Source organism: Daucus carota, chromosome 3 (assembly GCF_001625215.2).
Source record: "Daucus carota subsp. sativus chromosome 3, DH1 v3.0, whole genome shotgun sequence".
Lineage (NCBI taxonomy): Eukaryota > Viridiplantae > Streptophyta > Magnoliopsida > Apiales > Apiaceae > Daucus > Daucus carota.
This window is the reverse complement of record NC_030383.2, coordinates 40,153,831-40,172,436: the sequence shown is the minus strand read 5'-3', so window position 1 is coordinate 40,172,436 and position 18,606 is coordinate 40,153,831. Positions and strand designations below refer to the sequence as shown.

Sequence of the window (18,606 nt, the reverse complement as noted above, 5' to 3'; positions counted from 1 at the left end):
ACAGTTACCGGTAGTTATAGTATGTTTAGAGACTTCTTTTCTAATCATTATGAGTTACATGAATATTTTTCAATACTAACATGGTGGAAGAATCATGAGTTACGGTTCCAGATTTTAGCTAAAATTGTGAAGGACGTATTAGTATATTGCCTCTACAATTATGTCAGACTATGCTATTAGTGCAGGTAGAAGAGTGTTAGATGAAAAGAGAACAAGCCTTGTGCTAGACGTGATAAAAATATGTGTTTGCAAAAAGATCCAGATCAAGCTAAAAAAATCAACAAGAAAACAAGAAAATGACTCAGATGGTGAAAGACAATGCATGGATGGCAATGGGTACTTCATCAGAATCCTCGGTCAACAATGAATGAAGGGTAGAATAATTTATTTGTGTAATATTAACATTTGTTTGATTTTTATTTCTTTTATTGTATCGATGCGATTTATTCTGTTTTTTTAGGGAGTCCTATCAAATTATTCGTATTTTTTTTTAATTTATAAAATTCATACGAGTTGCCATACTCTTTTAAGTAAAACATAGAAAATTGATTGAATTAAATTAAAATACAAAATTATCTAAGTTGAAATAAATTTTAAAAAAAAATCGCCCAACTCACGGACCGTCCATCGGCTAGAACCCAACTCGAGATCGGATCCGTCAGCTAGAACCCAACACGGGATCAGATTGCTAGCTCAACATTGAAAACTCGAATATATCTCAGTTAAATCATTAAAACATCAATTCTCTACAGTGACAAACTGGAAGATTGTTCCGTTAAACCACTAAAATATCTATTGCTGTTCCTATAGTAATCAACTGATACATCAACATAATGAATAGACCTGGAGCTAAATTTATATCCCATGAGGACAAGCGAAATACAAACTTCACCTCACTTTCAGAAAATATCAAATGACACTATAAACTCTTGCTCTTTCTCTTTTTTTGCTAAATAAACTCTAGCTCTTTAAAAACAATGTCCTATGATTTTCACTGTGAAATCCTAAAATCCTAATTACTGAAACTGCAATAAGAGTGTAAACAGAGTAAGTGTTGGTGGCCTAACAAAAGGCATGGAGAAACTTCAATACAGCACTGCTCATTTCTTAGCCTTGGTTTTCTTCATGGCTTGTACTTTTTTCTTTGGTTTCTTTGGAGGCTTTCCCACCGCAGATTTGCCCTTTTTGCGTCCTAAAGCCTGCATCCAAAGATCAGTATAAGGAACGATGACAAAAGACAAGTATAAAAAACTACCTAATATAATATATATATATATATATTAAATTTAGTCAAACATACTGTTTTTTTCTCAGCTTTCCCGTTGTCTTTTGCATTTTGTCGTTCCTCGGCACCTTCATTTTGGTCATTTTGATTAGCAGTGGCTTTAGGCATATCTTCAGCCTCATCTTCTGAACCAAATGAAAAACCCTCCAATGTTCCTAGCCATAACAGAATATACGAATAAACACTGAGTCAATATAGATTCATGAATATTGATATATGTACCACGTTAGACCCCACTGATTCTTACCTTCAACCATGGTTTCAGCCTCATAAACATTAGATTGTGGTGTCAGCTGAATAAAATCGTTCATAATTGCCTCTATCTATCATAAAAGTAGACTAGGAGTTACTAATGTAAAATCAACTTGGTAACTAAGAAAGTTGAAGTCCGTAACTAACCTTAGCTTCTGATTGACCAAAGCTAACCTGAAAAGATGTGAACTTTTAGAAACATTGCTAAAAATATAAATTATCTGATATACACACGTGCACACATAAACCGAGAGGAGAGCTGGAGAGAGAAATATATCAATAGTTGTAGGCTCAGATCAGATGAATTACGTACAACGCAGAAAGTCCGTGAAGGTAATATTGTGGTCTTATATATGGTTCCTGAAAATATTATAGAGTACACCAGTCAGATGAAAATTAACACAGTACCAACATAAATAACCAGACAATGAGTACCTAGAGCTTTTCAGTTTTTAAACTGTTCATCACCAGATCATTTCTTTTCCAAATATAAGAATCAGAATAACTGTTTTGGGAAGTTGGAAATATAAGCATAAGGTGGGGGTGCTTAGTGGGGCTTGCACTTTATATAGTCCGCTATATGTTGCATCAGTGAATTTATTTTCCATCGAAAAAGCTGATCTGTGGCTCTACCAGACCCATACAGAACAGTCACACATAGTATTAGGAAGAAATGCTTGCCTTTTAAATCCAATAGCATGTCCTCATTATCTGTTATAACCACACGACCAACAGCACCTACATCACCACTTAGATCAATAGATTCATCTTCACACTCTACAAGCGCCTGTGAAAATACAGAAAACTAAAGATTATAAGGTAACAAGTTACAATGAGCGGTAGCAAACTTAATATCAGAAAAAGAAGGGAGGGAGAAAGAAAAAAACTGAAGTAGGCCATACAGAAATTTTATGAAAACATTGTTTGCAAGTCCATTTCTATAGAAGTCCTTCATACCATCTTTCAGAGATCAAGTAGATGAGGAGCTCAATAATATCATCATACGCATAAGTTGTGAAATACTTTTTTGTTATGCATCACGAAATTGCAGTAACAGAAATACATGAAAAAACTAAAAAGGTATCACTAGGCCATTCTACTACCTTTGAGCGCTGGACTTTCTCGGGGAGTACCAGGGGTAAACTTGAAGATGAGACCTACAATGATATACACACATATCATACGCAAACACACACACACACACACACACACATATGGGGGGGGGGGGAGAGGGGGGGGGGGCGAGAGAGAGGGGGAGAGAGAGGGAGAGAGGGAGAGAGAGAGAGAGAGAGAGAGAGAGAGAGAGAGAGAGAGGGGTTCACAACACAATAAGTTTTGAAGTAATATATAGACAGGTATCAAAATTCCTACATAAGGTCCAGCAGGCTTGGCAGATACTACTTCCTCGGGAACATCCATGCCGTCATAATTCTCTGCATGACATAAGAGAAACATGAAAAATTTGAAGAAAAACAACACCTCAAACTACCAATCAACACGAATATACTACTTAATGAACATCCTACTATACTAGTGAGCACTGACTCATTTCTCAAGTAATTTTGTACTGCTTTATTTTTGCACTTTAAAGCATTGCGGTAATCATACACACAGAAATATAGATAATACACATGTCTAGGCCAATTGGTACCTCCTTTCACATGGTCTTCCAATTTCTTCTTCTTAGTGGACGATTGATCCTCTTTTTTCTTCTTTATTGGAGACTTCTGCTTGGAGGTTTCTTTTAGTGTTTCTTCGAGGACTGTGACATCACCCTTTATATTATCTGAATACTGAGGAGTTTCCTGTTTTGACAATTTTTTAGAGTGGGTGTCATTGTTTTTCCTCACAGGACTAGCTTCAGGACAAGACTCAGAATCTGATAACAACATCCAAACCGAATTGCTCTGTTCCTGTTCAAATAGGTACAGTTGTGGATTAGGCTATTGTTATAAATTTAGAAAAAGTAACAACTTGTTTTATTGATGATTAAATTAATAAATATAGTGGGTGTTTGCCTATACTTATTTTTCTCTAACAAGAGGAGAATAGTCTAGCCAAACACCCATGTTATATACTCTGAAATCAAACCTTCACTAATATATACACATTATAGAGACTGAGCAAACATAATATAAAAACTATAGAAGGCAAAATGCCATAAAATTAAGGTAGCACAATTTCTTGGCAATAAACATAGGTAGCAATTAGCATATATGAATCTTGCATCTCTTGGCTTTCATCTGGAAGTTGTTTCTTGCAAGCTCACCAATGTTGTGAATGTATTATAAGAAATCTGTAAGGGCGTCGTTAATAGGACCAGAATCTTCTTTCAATTTTCAAATCTGGAATATTTGCTCTTAATAAAACGATAGAAGCAGTCTATTTTTTCTTCTTTCTTTTATATAATAGAATTGTACATATCTTTGCCGGTTTTAACCATTTCCAAGCCACCCTAGTAGAATTTCGATATGCAGCACATGCCACTACACTAATCTATACCATCTTAGAAACAACTACATCCAATTCGACCCCAAAACAAGTGCTAAAATTACAAGTAGTTTAATATAAAAAGCAGTCATTCCTTTGATACTATGATCATAAACCAAGAGACATGAGAAGATTGTAGCAGGTTGTCTTGAGCACATGGATCGAGCTAATGCACTTGCACTTACATGCATGTCAAACAATCAAACTACAGTAACATCTTACATCAATTTTGGCTGACTTATCGGATGTCTTTTGCTTCGAAGCTGTTCCCCCAGCTTTTTCCCCTGCAATATTACCAAAAACAAATATACAGCACGAATAACAAAGCAAGCTCAAATTAAGAATGTCGATAACCAGAAAATGCAGTTACCGGTTACAGGAGTCCGAGTAACCCTTTTCCTCTTTTTGTCAAGTGTCGGCTTCTTGTCGACACTCGCGTACCTTTCCTGTAAAGGCAATTCATCATCATCATCATCGTCGTCGTCATCGTCTTTCCCATTCTGAATGTGATCACTGTCGGATAAAGACAGCTGAGAGGGGGAGGGCAGGGCGAAGGCTGATTGAGTTGGTGTCTAGAGAAACAAAACACGAATTACGCAATTATAACATTAGCAGGTGATAATACATACTAAAGATACAAAGTGTGAGAAATATAATTAACTGGTACTTAACAAAGTGAAGCTGCAAACAATGATGAAGAAAGGGGTACCTGAAAAGAGCGAAGCCAGTCGGGGGAATCGTCGTCTACGGAGCTGTTACCCATGGGAGATTAATAATCAAATTCAGTTTAGACCAGTAATTTCAATTGGAAACCCTAGAAACAATTCAAGCAGCTCACATTTCAATTAGACCAAGCAGGCAGACGGTGAAGTAGTCTGTTCCGTACTACAACATCAACATTCACTCATTCAGGGCTCCTTCTATTTTCTTTTTCCTTTTTCTTCTTGGTCTTTCAACTTTTATCCGATTATTTTTGTGAAAATAACGGGGTGTATCGGGTAATTTAAAAAAAAATGATAAAATAAATTTATAGGAGTAAGTGATTAATCTGTTTAGGAAAAAGATAGAAGTCATGAAATAAAAGTTACTATTCTCAACTTTATATAAATGCATCTGACTTTTTACACAAACGGATAAAAGAAATAAAAGCCGGCTTCTTATCGGAAAAACTAGAAGCCGCCTTCCTCAAACATGCACAACAACTTAGTTTTAAAAAATAATATATTTATGCTAAATTTTTAATAATCATTTACATTCTTTTTTATTGAAATAAATTTATTTTTCAAGAAAAGTATTGATATGTCTATGACCTTTTTTTTTGTTTTTATCTTTTCTAATGATAGCATCTCAATACATAATATTTCATAAGATTTTTCTGCAAGAATCAATATTTCATAGTTTAAATATACATAAACACTTCACTGGGTCATTTTCCACATGGAATCGTTAGTCATGAAACCTAGAGAACCATTAGTTTATTTCTAATATTGATTAGGGTATGCAACAGAACTACACATGAAAAAAATGTCTTATTTATGTATCATATTTTGAAATTACTTTTGAACATAAACAACGATGAAAAAAACATGTATTTAGATTTGAATCCTGAAAATCTATATAAAAATTAGGCATCTGTTGCCGAACCTTAGTGCTTCCATGGTCCTATTTTTTTTGTCAGGATTCCATGTTTTTATTTTAAGCATTGGTTCTCTATATTCTCTCTTGAGTGCGACCCACACTTCATAAGTTAAATATTCATACTATATTAATATTATATTATCCAAAAGCAGATCAATCTTTGTAAGTAATTTAATGTTTTGATTTTAAAGTATTAATTTACAAATAATAAACATTAGGTTATCAAAGCTGTCGTTAACATAACAAAAGAAGAGTACACCAATCTGAAATACCTCTTCCAGCTTCATTCATCAGGAATGAACGATTTTTCACAAACCTAGATGATGATATTCTTATGAGGCAAATCGATACAAATATAGCCGACACAAAGAAGCGTCTACATCAAGTAATCTTTATTTGCACAACAGGAAGAACATTATCATTGGAAGTGTAGATCAGCAACACAATACAGGTCAAATTGTTATCAGTAGTTTTGTTTCTGTATCATAAAAAATGACAGATCAAAATAATGCAAATATGACTTCAATTATTTGCATACACGCAAAAGGTGAAGGAACTTATCAAACAATCATCATTTTAGTAGTGAAGGAAGTTATCAATCAGTCGAGAACGTAACAAAAATTGAGCACGACATTCTAAAATACCTCTACCAGCGCCATCATCAAGCACGAACGATTTTACATAAACGTAGATGATCTCCTTATGAAATCAAGTACAACAGAATTGGTTGTTGATACGAACAAGATTTTGATTTCGAAAGTTTTTTACATGTAAATGAAAATTCAAGTTGTTATCAATATTGTAGATCGGATAAACAAAACAATTTGGGTTGTTCTTCCTTTATTTTGGATGTTAGCTACAATCGTTGCATTGTTAAAGGGATGCAACTATACACAAATTTTTAAAATACACGTGAAAATGGATATGTATATAACTAGGAAACTCGTGGATATGTATGGGTGATCCAATATCCGACCCATTTACCCATTTAGATATGGGAAATGATTAAACAGACACTGAATTCCAAAAGCCGGCACTAGCAGAAATTTACTTTAACAAATATAATTGTATTTTTAATTGTAAACTAACATTTCTTGTCCTGATTTTTTAGTTCGCATATTCTTGTTTTCTTATTTCAAAAAATCCGTTCCATTAATTTGTAATATATATATACTAGCCTATAACTCGAGGGATGCGCGGATGATTGATGATTTTTAATAATTACTAGTTGTTTTATTTATGTTTAAATTAATAATTTATATTTTTATGTTGTCGAAGGGTAGGGGTGAGTAAAACCGAACCCAAACTCGAAAACGAACCATAATTTCGGTTCATTTTTATTTTTTTCAGTAATTTGGCTAATTCGGTTTTTCAATTTAAACCGAAAATAATATCGATTCGGTTCAGATTTAAAAATATATTTTGGTTTTGAACCGAAATGAATATTATATATATAATTCTGCATAATCTGATTACAAGTCTACCTAACTAAAGAATTCAAAATAGACCTACTATGCATTTTACAAACTAAGATTCCGTTATACCAAGCTATAAATTAACATTAAAATTTTTGCATTTAAGATTTAATAATATAATATATATGTCAAATTCTTTAAAATTATATAAATTTAATGATAATATATGTTTTATTTATTATAATTAAATAAATAATAGATTTTCACGGACAACGAAAATTAGGGGTGTTCGCGGTGCGGGCGGTGCGGTTTTTTTCTAAAACCGCAGACCAACCCGCATATGCGGTTTGGTTAAATATTCAAACCGCGACCGCACCGCGTTAATAAAAAACCACATAAACCACACCACATGAATGCGGTGCGGTGCGGTGTGGTTTATGCGGTTTGTGCGGTCTAACAATTTCACTTTTAAAATTATAAAAATTAAAAATTAAAAATTATAATAAAATTTAGAAGTCACTAAGTATTTTTGTCTCTTCATTCAGTGACCTAATCAACATTCAAGTGTGGTCACATTACAAATACAAACTCAAAAAACAATGTTATATTGAAAAGGAGTAGAACATTTCAAGAATCGAATACAAATTAGAGCTAATATTGGATTACAGTAAAGACTATTAAATTGGGCAAATATGAAATATAATGCATATCTATATGGACTTGGTCTATCACGAAGTCAGTATAATCTTTTAATAAATAAAGATGTAATATATTAATATAAAAATAATATATGTATATAATTAAATAATATAAATATTATATATATATATATATATATATTATTATATGCGGTGCGGTGCGGTTTGAACCGCGATACTTAAATATAAAACCACAACCCGCACCACACCGCGCGGTTTGTAAGAAATTCAACCCGCGACCGCACCATAAAAATTTAAAACCGCGTTTTGTGGTGCGGTTTGGTGCGGTGTGGGCGGTTTGTGCGGTGTGGGCGGTCCGGTGAACACCCCTAACGAAAATCGAAATAAAAATTAAAAACATGAAAGCCAGGAAGTCACAGCACAACTGCTTGTGAGGCAGCGTGTAAACCAGCTGCAGTCCCGGAAGGAAGTTAGGAAAGGGCAAAACAGGAAATTAGGAGCTCATGTTATCCTCTTAAAATAAAAGCCTCCATCCCCAAAGCAAAACAATACTTACAATTTACACAATCGATACATACAGAGACAATGGCAGAAGGGAAGACAGGAGTGGTGGAGATGACAAGGGGGATGATGGGTCAAAATGAAAACCCAGTAACTCTGTTTCAGACCAAGTTTAAAGAATTGGAAAGTGGGTTTAAGAGCTGGCTGGCTAAGCAGTCTTTGGGTGTTGAAGCTGCTGTTGTTACTGCTACTAGTGCTGCTCAGGGTGCTGCTATTGGTGGCTTTATGGGAACTCTTACTAATGATGTCAATTCTGTTCTTCCTACTCCTCCCCCTAATGCTGCTCTTAATCCCCAGGCCATGGCTTCTCTTCAGCAAGCCCAGGTCTCTCTCTCTCTCTCTCTCTCGCCCTCTCTCCCTCCCTCCCTCTCTCTCTCTCTCTCTCTCTCTCTCTCTCTCTCGCCCTCTCTCCCTCCCTCCCTCTCTCTCTCTCTCTCTCTCCCCCCCCCTCTCTCTCTCCCTCTCTTCTCTCTCTGCATAAGTTATGCAGAGGTGTTGTACAAGACTAGTGAGCTTAAGAAGCATGAAAGTTTGTTCCTTTATAATTAAATGGGGGTAATTGGGTTAGTTATGTGTCTTTTATATATTCCAATTACTAATAATATGAGTTTGTGTTGATTGGTGAATCTTGTGTTTACCGATAATCGAAGATAATTGAAATGTTGTTTTGCTTACAGGCTCTTGCAGGGGGTCCTTTGGTACAGGCCCGGAATTTTGCTGTTATGACAGGTGTGAATGCCGGTATTACTTGTGTTATGAAAAGAATACGTGGCAAGGAGGATGTCCAGTCTAGGCAAGTGTTTGCATTACCTCAGTGTTTCACTTTAATCTTTTAATGTATTTACACAACAAGAAAACACTATTTTAATTTTTGGGGTGTGCTTACCTTACTTCAATTTGAGCTTTTTTGTTCTACTTGGTTGAAATTATGATGGCATGCCACATTTTGGTGGGAGTTTTTGTGCTGTGCCTGTATATGTATGATAACAGGTGTCCAAGTTATCATTTTCTTATATATTAATTTTTTGTTAATTGTTTAAGATGCTAAAGCACACTATAATATGGTCTTGCTGATATGCTATAATTTAGCTGTTTATACCTTATATTCCGTATGTATTAAGTTACTGTACTTGTAAAGAACTGTCTTTTTCAATATACGTTTTATAATTTTATTGTACTGTGTATTATAATTTTATGCTTCTGGTAACAATGTATCCTATATATCTTTCTCTCTATGAGTCTATATGTCTATATATCTTACATATTGAATCTGTTACTGCAGTATGGTTGCAGCTTTTGGTTCTGGAGCCATGTTTTCATTGGTGAGTGGAATGGGCGGTCCTAATCAGGCTGCAAATGTAGTGACATCTGGACTTTTCTTTGCACTGGTTCAGGGTGGATTGTTCAAGGTGATTGAGCGAAAGTTAGTTCATTTTATAATTGCCTCACTGTGCAATATATATTTGTTAACATTCTTGCCAAACTTCTATCATTTTCATAAGAATGATTGTTTGCACATGCAATTGATGCAGCAACTAAAAATGCACACAACCATCTGCAAAAACAATGGTTGTGATATAAATATTCAACTCATGATATTAAAGCCCGTGTACTCCCTTTAAATGTGAATGCAGCACCGGAATATAAATTTCCGTTATGCATTGCCTACTTACGGAGATCATATGAACACAAATGTATGAATAATATTACTAGGAACCTAAAGCTTCTATGCTAGGGGGGGTGGGGCTGATTAGGGTTTAAGTACTCCTCTGAAAGAAAAAGTTATAAAAAACACCGTTATATTATTTGAATGCAATAAACTCCCGTATACAAGCTAATATCTTATATAAATATATATATATATATATAATAAATCTAAAGTGCTTTCCCAACACAAATCAAATTCTACTACAATAATAGATAGTTAAGGAATATCATTAAAAATTGAAATAAAACTTACAAAACTAATTAGTTGGGCTTCCAAAGCCTCCTATATGTTCCCAAATGTTTTTCTATGCTTTTTGACCGATTGTCCTGCATCAATTCTCCTGCGCCGAAAAGAACTCAACTCCGTTTAGTTAATAAAACCATGAGGAGTACGTGCCATGTGAGCTATGACTATTCTTGACAAACGTATATGTGTTGGCATGTGGTGAGCATCTTGATCAAATTTTGCGCAGTTTCATAATGGTCCTCACCAACAATCCGGGGTTGGAGCATAATTGACGTTGAATGTAAAAGGTCTACTCTTGGATAGATACCTTTGGCGGCTAATCCTTTTGATAGTACGATAGTAGCATCCAAATGGGCAAATGTCGTAGCAGGAACAGGGTCTGTCAAATCATCCGCATGTACATAAACAAAGCATGCACGCCCCATAATAAAATCGCAAAGCTTCTGTGGAAGAACATCACACATAGCTGCAATATTAAACTGCCCGGCTGAAAATTTAATCAAGCACCTCCTAGAAACCTTAAGCTTCACATCATTTATCCAGTACTATGAGAGAACACCCCTTATGAGAATATGTAACTCTAGTGTGAAAGATTTAATTTTCTTGAACATGTGGATCATTCTCAGGCTTGTGTGTAGCTTGCATAAAACCAGGATTTTTTTTATAAATGTTCTATATCTTCTTTAGTCAACTCGACATATAAATTATCTGGACTTTCTTTTTCCACCACATTGACTCATTTATAATGGTTGTTTTGTTTAGGAGGACACTCATACGTCTTATGCCCAATCATTCACAATTAAAGCATTTGTCGGTGTTACTACCTTGTATTGTGACTGGAGCAAGATTATATTTGCAAGTACATGTTTATTAGCGTAAATAGTTTGAAATAACATACTCATTTCTCAAAGGGCTAGAGATCCTCTCTGTGCTTCTCCTTTCAGATCATCCTCAACCGAATGTGCAATCTGAATGTCACCTTATTAATTCCAGAATATCTTATTAATTTATTGATCAAATATTATTAACTTTCACAATAAGTTACATTTAATATTACTTTAATGTAATAACAATTCAAATATGACATAAATTGATAAAAAATTGTTTGCTAATTTCTTTCTTCATTCTTCTGTTCCTTGAATGTAAGTCGCCCGCAAGTTCTCTAAGTTTTTCAATAAAACATATATAAACAATTATATAAATAAGGAGCGACAGGCCAACATGTTTCTTCTTAATTATAACATGTTTAACTCGAAAACAACCACGAACTCTCATGTAACTCTTCTCAATTCTAACGTGTTCTACTCCAAGAAAAACACGAACTATCATGTAACTCTTTCTAACTCTAATGTTATCTTATTCAAGACAAACATGAAGCCAATACAAAATAAATATTATCTTTTTCCTTACAAATAAAGAAATATGAAAAATGAAAAATATTATTTAGTTTGAATTAAAATTAATTGAAATACACATGATCACATATTAATATTAGAAAAACATTGTAAAAGCTAAATTTATAAGAGAAAGTATGATAAGTCGGTTAATATAATTATTTAAACTTCAATTTATTATCATAGAATCTCCCATGCAAAAAATTATGGGCATCCAACAATACTAAACCACTAATAAAATGATATTAATATTAAATTATAAATAATAAATTTCTCACCATAAACTCGTCTGTGCTTTGCACGGATTTAAGATTAGTATATAAGAGTAGAAGAATATTATATTTATGACTTGCTAAAATATTTTTGATTAGAGATTATATTAATGAATATATATATTACTATATTTTTTGAGAAAAGATGACATGCCTGAGCTCGTTCCTCATTCCGGACAAGGATTGGGGAGCAAAAGAATCTCTGTTCAAAAATAGGGGAGGGTTCGGGGAGCAATATTAGATTCAGGGATGGGGGCGGGGATGACATTCTTCTGCAGCTAAGTGACCTGATGCCCATCCCTAATCATGCCGCTAAGTGATCTGATGCCCATCCATAATCGTGTTGTCTTTTACAAAAAAGTCAATAAGTTCCACCATGTGATGCTAAGAGCATCTCCAATATGGATTGCCGAAATAGTTGTCAAACCTTGTCAACTCACTGCATATATTTGTTTTTTAATATATCTCTTTTCCATATCACTTTTTGGCAACCTTTTCGCAAAATACACTCCAATAGTTGGCAACTATAGAAGTTGCCAATGTGGTCTCCTATATTAATATTAGTAAAATATATAACATAATATGAAATTGTATAATGGGTAAGGTGAAAAATAGTTTTTGGATAATAGTTTGTTTTTAGCTAAATGAGGATGTTGTCAAGTTTTGCAACCTTGAGAGGCAACCTCTTGGCAACCATAGAGCTCCAATAGGTTGGCAACTAAGAGTGCCACGCCACATAAGCATTGGCCACCCCTGTTGGAGTTGCTCTAATATCCTCTTCCACATTGTCAAATTTAGACACCCATTTATGTCTTCTTTCAGGTATTAATAGACCGATGAGTGAACATTAGGAAGTTTAAGAATATGATTTACTTCAACTATATGACCATATCTCACCAAGTGACTTATTGTCCTTGTATTCAGTAGTTAGTTCAATCTGCATTCTGCCTTCACCTCATCTAACCCCCAAGTCCTGGACTCTAAGTCTCTAGCAAACTCCCGAGTCCTGGACTCTAAGTCTCTAGCAGACACAATAGAGTATCAATAGTTTGATACAAGTGCCAATTGCTGTTAAAGTTTAGACAGTTCTTCAAGTAGTTGTCCTTAGATTGTTATAAAAGTGGGTCTTGTTACTACCTGGCAATTGTGCTGCTCGCGCTACGGTATATTTTTCATGGCTGTACTATTTAGCCATCTATTGTATTTTTCTCCTATAAAGTGTGATATATTACTGAAAAAGCTTTAACATAAACAATTGCCACAATTACTATTGTAAGCACTATCATTGATGATTTAAGTGACCACAATTCTCAACAATAACTTTTTGTTAATGTGAAATTGCTTGGTATTTTCATGGAAAGAGTGGCTGGATGTTGGGGTTTGATACTGATTTAATGGAGGACATTGATTAAGAAGTGGAAAACAATAAAAATTATAAACATGGGTGGATTAAACGCATGAAATCCACTTTCCAACTGCAGAAGAGAGGAAAAAATGATGGATCGCAAACCTTACAAACTTGCATAGAGAAATAATTATCAACAAGATATTTCTTCTACAAGGTCGTACGATAATAAATGATTACATTTTATATAGTTGGAGAACCCTCAACTATTCCTTATAACCAGGAAACTGCTACTAATTAGTATTAGCTTGTTAGTACTAATCTTGTAATATTCTACGCCATGTCTTTATTCAATGTTTCTTTAAAAGTTACTATAACTGCCCTATAATTGGGGAATCCCTTGATCCAGCAGAAAGCATTATGATTTCTAAGAAAGGCCTCTCGTAAAGTGTAGTTTTGAAAAATTGTGCTACCTACTTCTCTTGGTTGCTGTTCGTCTGGAAAGCAATCTTTTATTTCAGAAAAAAGCTAGGTGTGAAATAATCTTATCTTCTGATAAAAATTGCGTCAAATGGGGTTAATATTGTTCCCAACCTCTTGGTGGGCCTATCATGGTCTGATTTTCTTGTCTTGCTAGTAAATTGGAATGGTACATGAGTGGAACTTTCACCTTATTCGAGTGATTTAGTTAGCAAGAAATTAAATAGAGTTCATCTACATGAATTGATCTTGCACCTTAGTAGGGTTGGATTCTGGTAGTGAATAGACAAGTTAAATGTAATACATTTCAGAGGTTCAAAAGTTGATGTTAAGCTTTAATTCTGTGGTGTGCAGCTAGGTGAAAAATTCTCGAAGCCGCCAGTTGAAGATGTTTTATATAATAAAACTAGAGGCATGTTATCAAGCCTTGGCCTCCAGAATTACGAAAAGAATTTCAAGAAAGGCTTGTTAACTGACAATACGTTGCCTTTGCTCACTGACAGGCAAGCAGTTTGACTTGATTTATTTTATAGATTTCTTTTCTTAACAAATATTATGGTTTGTAACTCTTTGAATGCTTGTTATGTAAATCAGTGCTCTTCGAGATGTACGAATCCCTCCTGGACCAAGGCTCATCATTCTTGATCGCATCAAAAGGTCTGACATCCAATATGTATTAGATTTGTATATACTTTATAACTGAAGTCCAAAACATTCACTCTTACTAAAATTTTCTTTCTGAAGGGACCCTGCGCTAAAAGAAACACGAGGGCGCTAAGGTGCCGGAATACTTTATTCCCGGGGTAGATCTTATTGAATGAGCAAAATGCATTTCTGCTTCAGATAGAGATATTGAGAATTTTGTGTTAAATTTCTGTAGTCCTGTTGCAATTTATATACATGGTTAGGAATTATGTGGACATATTTGTTCTAGTTATATTTATTTCTTGGTGAAATCGTCAAATTCTTTTTAAGTATTGTTTATTTAACGCAATTAATTTGCCTTTTAACTCATCTTGGTAGTTGAAAGTTGAAACCCTCTAGGCCAGGGCGGTACCACTATGGCAATAGCCTTTGGTTGTATATGATATTTTCTATATTTTGATGCCTGCAACTAGGGCTGAGCATTCGGTCGGTTCGGTTCAAAACCGAACCGAACCGAAAAAACCGAAAACCGAATTAGACTTTTTCTCGAAACCGAACCGAACCGAATTATTATTCTGAACCGAACCGAACCAACCGAAATATTTCGGTTCGGTTTCGGTTTCGGTTTTAAAAAACCGAAATTTTTAAACACACTGATTTCATCCAAAAAAATCTTGAAACCCTCAGAGACACATCACAGAGCACAGCCAGAATACCATTAACAGTCAACAAAACAACAGTAGACTCTGCAATAACACCCAACACAATCTCAGCGGTACTCACTATTTTACTCAAAGCAGGCCACTCAATCTCTTCACCCACGCAAAAATCGTCGCTTTCTTGTGGCTTCTTAAGATGCACTACTGCTGTTGGGGTCTTAAGTGAGTGGATCTGATGAAGGGGAAGTGTGCTTGAGGCTTTTTGGGTGATGGGGGTGAATAACTAAATATGTGTTGGGGGTGAGACAGAGGTGATATTTGATGGGGTCTGGGAAGGATGAAGGGAGGGGTATGTGAACGGAATGCTAATTTGGAAATACACAGGAAAGAAAGGAATAATATACATATTATATATTTATTTTATTTATATTGTAATAAAAAGTTCGGTTATTTCGGTTTAAACCGAAATATTATATCAAGAACCGAACCGAACCGATATTATTTTCGGTTCAAACCGAAAAACCGAATTAACCGAAATTCCGGAAAAAATGAAACCGAACCGAACCGAAATTTTACGGTTCGGTTCGGTTTTACGGTTTCGGTTCGGTTTTGCTCACCCCTACCTGCAACAAAGTTTTGCAGAAATAAGGATGCAGAGCGGAAACAAGTAGAAACTGATTTAGCAAGTTCCTTTGCTGGGTTAGTCTATGTAATTATGACCTGTATAAACCTCATGTCCCCCAAAATCGTTGTCATTTGTTCGTCGTATATTCACAATGGTAAATTATATTTGATGGCGGAATTCGAATTCTAATGGCCGCTACAGGTAATTTTCAGGCTTCCTCGTGTATTCAAGTAAGATAGGTTAGTGCTACTTGATACATTGAGTTTTGTAATAAAATGTTTGGTAGAAATTTGGAAACTGCACTTGGAGGGTTTGAACTAGGGCTGAGCATTCGGTCCAGAACCGGACCGAAACGAAAGAACCGAAAACTGAATTATTATTTTTTCTCGGACCGGTTGAATCGGACCGAAATTATGTTATGGACTTAACCGGAACTGAACCGAACCGAATTTTTTTACAGAAAAAATTAAACAGCAAGTCATTAATTCCAATTAAGAGTCGAGACAACGATTTCAAAGCAAATCAGAAGGATACTGAGGATCTAAACCAGAGGCAATAATATAGTATACCAGGCAATAAGCACTACACAGGCACAAATAGTATATGAAAACTCTATGACAATGTTCTCATTCACAGAAAGAAATTAATGCAGAAAGCTACATACTACATAACATAGACAGTAGGGCTGTAAAATGATCCGGGTGATCCCGGGTACCCCTCTGCTCAAGTACCGGATCATATTATTTTTAGCTTGTCCAGATTTGGGTCCGGGATCGTTTTATTCGGATCTAAACCGATCCCGGGTATTTGAGATTCGGATCTGAACCGGATATGATCCAGTATCGTATTTTCTATTTTTTAACCGGGTAGTTTATGATCCATCGAATATGAGCCGGATATGATCCACTAACACTAAGTATCATTATTATTTCATTTGTTCAAATAACTATCATTAGTCTAAGTAAACATAATATTATAAAGTATAACAATTTTAAATTAAAACTTATAGTTATATATTGATATATATCATTTATTAAATATATATGAAGATAATAAGTATGATCACATTAAATAAATCATATTTTATGAAGATATAAACTTAAATAAGATATTAAAATTTTATAAAATGATAACTATTTACTTGCAAATATGATGGTGTTAAAATATAATATGTATATGAGTTTGAATCGAATATGAACCGCGGATCATATTCGGTTATTCGGGTAGGATCATATTATAAAAAGTTATATGAGCCCGAATCTGAGCGGGTATAGGTGTGCTCATATCCGGGATCATATATTATACGGGCTTAATTTTTCCGCCAGATTTGGATCGTTTTCAAAACGAATATGAGACATGTATCATATTTTCGAGCCGGATATGAGCCGAGACACCGGATAGTCCGTATCGATTTACAGCCCTAATAGACAGACTCTCGGATTTCACTAAGGGGTCATTTGGCAAATCTGAATCATTTATATCTGAAAGATTAATATATCTGAATGATCTGAATAAATCTGAAATCTGAATTCTGAATGAATAATATTATTTGACAAATAAATTTTCATAATATCTGAATGAAAATTTTTTCCAGTTTTATCCATCTGACTGAATAAGGCTATTTGACACTTTCTTTTACATAATATCTGAATGAAACTTATTAACAAAAAATATATATTAAAAATTCTAGTAGTTCAATCCAATTATCATGTCATAGATCAATTCTAATAAAATACAAAGTTTAAGAACTTGTCAAAAGCTTTAAAGCAATTTGTTCACGCAAATTAGTCATAAATTGTGCTCCTTGAGTACCCTGTTGTGATTCATGTTGTGACGCTTCTGGAATGTTTTCATTTTCTTCTCCATCACTTCCATCACTATCAGCCGAGCGGTCACATTGCTCAAACAATTGATCTTCCAGTTTTTGCATTCTTATAAAGTTGTGAACCGCAAAACAAGCAATAACTATGTCCCTTTGTGTTGAAAAAACATACGGAGCCATCTGCTTCAATATAGGAAATCTTGCCTTCAACACACCATATGCCCGCTCTATGACATTTCTCAATTTTGCATGAGCGTGATTAAATTTTTCCTCCTTAGTTAACGCACGTTGTCCCCGAAAATCAGCTAGCCAATATCGTGTGTTGCGGTATGGAGCTAAAAATCCACGGGTGTTTGCATATGCAGCATCACAAAGATAATATTTATCTATAATTATTATAAAAAAATTAGTATTTTAGGACAATATGAATATGTATAAGAAATTATTTTGAAAAGGTTATAAGAATTACATACTTCGAGGTGGAAGTGGAAAACCAGAATCAACATCAGAAACAACTTCTGTTAATATTCTTGAATCATGTGCTACTCCTTCCCATCCGGCCCAAACAAATGTAAATATCATATTGAAGTCACAAATTCCCAAAATATTTTGATAGCATTCACCTCGCCCTCGCCCTCTATAGCGAGCTTGCTGACCAGCTGGAACAATTGCATGAACAAGTGTGCCATCTAATGCCCCAATTGCCCCCTGTGATGCAATAATATGTATTAGTACTTTGAAAAGTTAACATGATTAGGACAAGTATATCAATGACGTATATAAAATACGGTATCTATTACTTACAGGAAATATTTTCAATAGCTCTTTATGTTTTCTTGATAAATGATTGTTTCGGTCATATGATATAGGTACTATGACTTCTTTGGCAAACTCCATCATGCCATTCAACACCTCATGAAAGTACCTATGAACTGTCTCTGTAGAGTGCTGGAATCTATTTTTCACCTTTGTAAAGCGATCATTATGACTGATAACATGTAAAAATATAGCTATTTTTTCTTCAACAGTTGCATGACGACTATCTTTAAGCCAGCACTTTTGCTTAAAATGGTTACAAAGCTGTATATATGCAACACGAGAGAGACGCAT

The 18,606-nt window shown here is 34.6% G+C and overlaps 3 protein-coding genes across 3 annotated transcripts; 1 reads left to right on the top strand and 2 right to left on the bottom strand.

Annotated features, from left to right (window-relative positions):
- Positions 1 to 685: 685 nt before the first annotated feature.
- Positions 686 to 4,934, bottom strand: LOC108211130 (DNA-binding protein BIN4). The gene is made up of 12 exons (XM_017382648.2): positions 4,737 to 4,934; positions 4,398 to 4,599; positions 4,250 to 4,311; positions 3,189 to 3,450; positions 2,909 to 2,970; positions 2,641 to 2,694; positions 2,219 to 2,324; positions 1,851 to 1,897; positions 1,685 to 1,711; positions 1,533 to 1,608; positions 1,301 to 1,440; positions 686 to 1,199 (listed from the first exon to the last, which is right to left on the bottom strand). The coding sequence occupies exons 1-12, from the start codon at positions 4,788 to 4,790 to the stop codon at positions 1,101 to 1,103; spliced, it is 1,191 nt and encodes a 396-aa protein (XP_017238137.1). The 5' UTR covers positions 4,791 to 4,934; the 3' UTR covers positions 686 to 1,100.
- Positions 4,935 to 8,200: 3,266 nt separating this feature from the next.
- Positions 8,201 to 14,701, top strand: LOC108211249 (chloroplastic import inner membrane translocase subunit HP30-2). The gene is made up of 6 exons (XM_017382793.2): positions 8,201 to 8,624; positions 8,978 to 9,093; positions 9,583 to 9,709; positions 14,100 to 14,248; positions 14,340 to 14,402; positions 14,490 to 14,701. The coding sequence occupies exons 1-6, from the start codon at positions 8,325 to 8,327 to the stop codon at positions 14,521 to 14,523; spliced, it is 789 nt and encodes a 262-aa protein (XP_017238282.1). The 5' UTR covers positions 8,201 to 8,324; the 3' UTR covers positions 14,524 to 14,701.
- A 2,714-nt stretch (positions 14,702 to 17,415) lies between these two features.
- Positions 17,416 to 18,606, bottom strand: LOC108212461 (uncharacterized). The gene is made up of 3 exons (XM_017384188.1): positions 18,301 to 18,606; positions 17,970 to 18,204; positions 17,416 to 17,882 (listed from the first exon to the last, which is right to left on the bottom strand). Exons 1-3 carry the CDS (start codon positions 18,604 to 18,606, stop codon positions 17,416 to 17,418), a joined length of 1,008 nt encoding a protein of 335 aa, XP_017239677.1.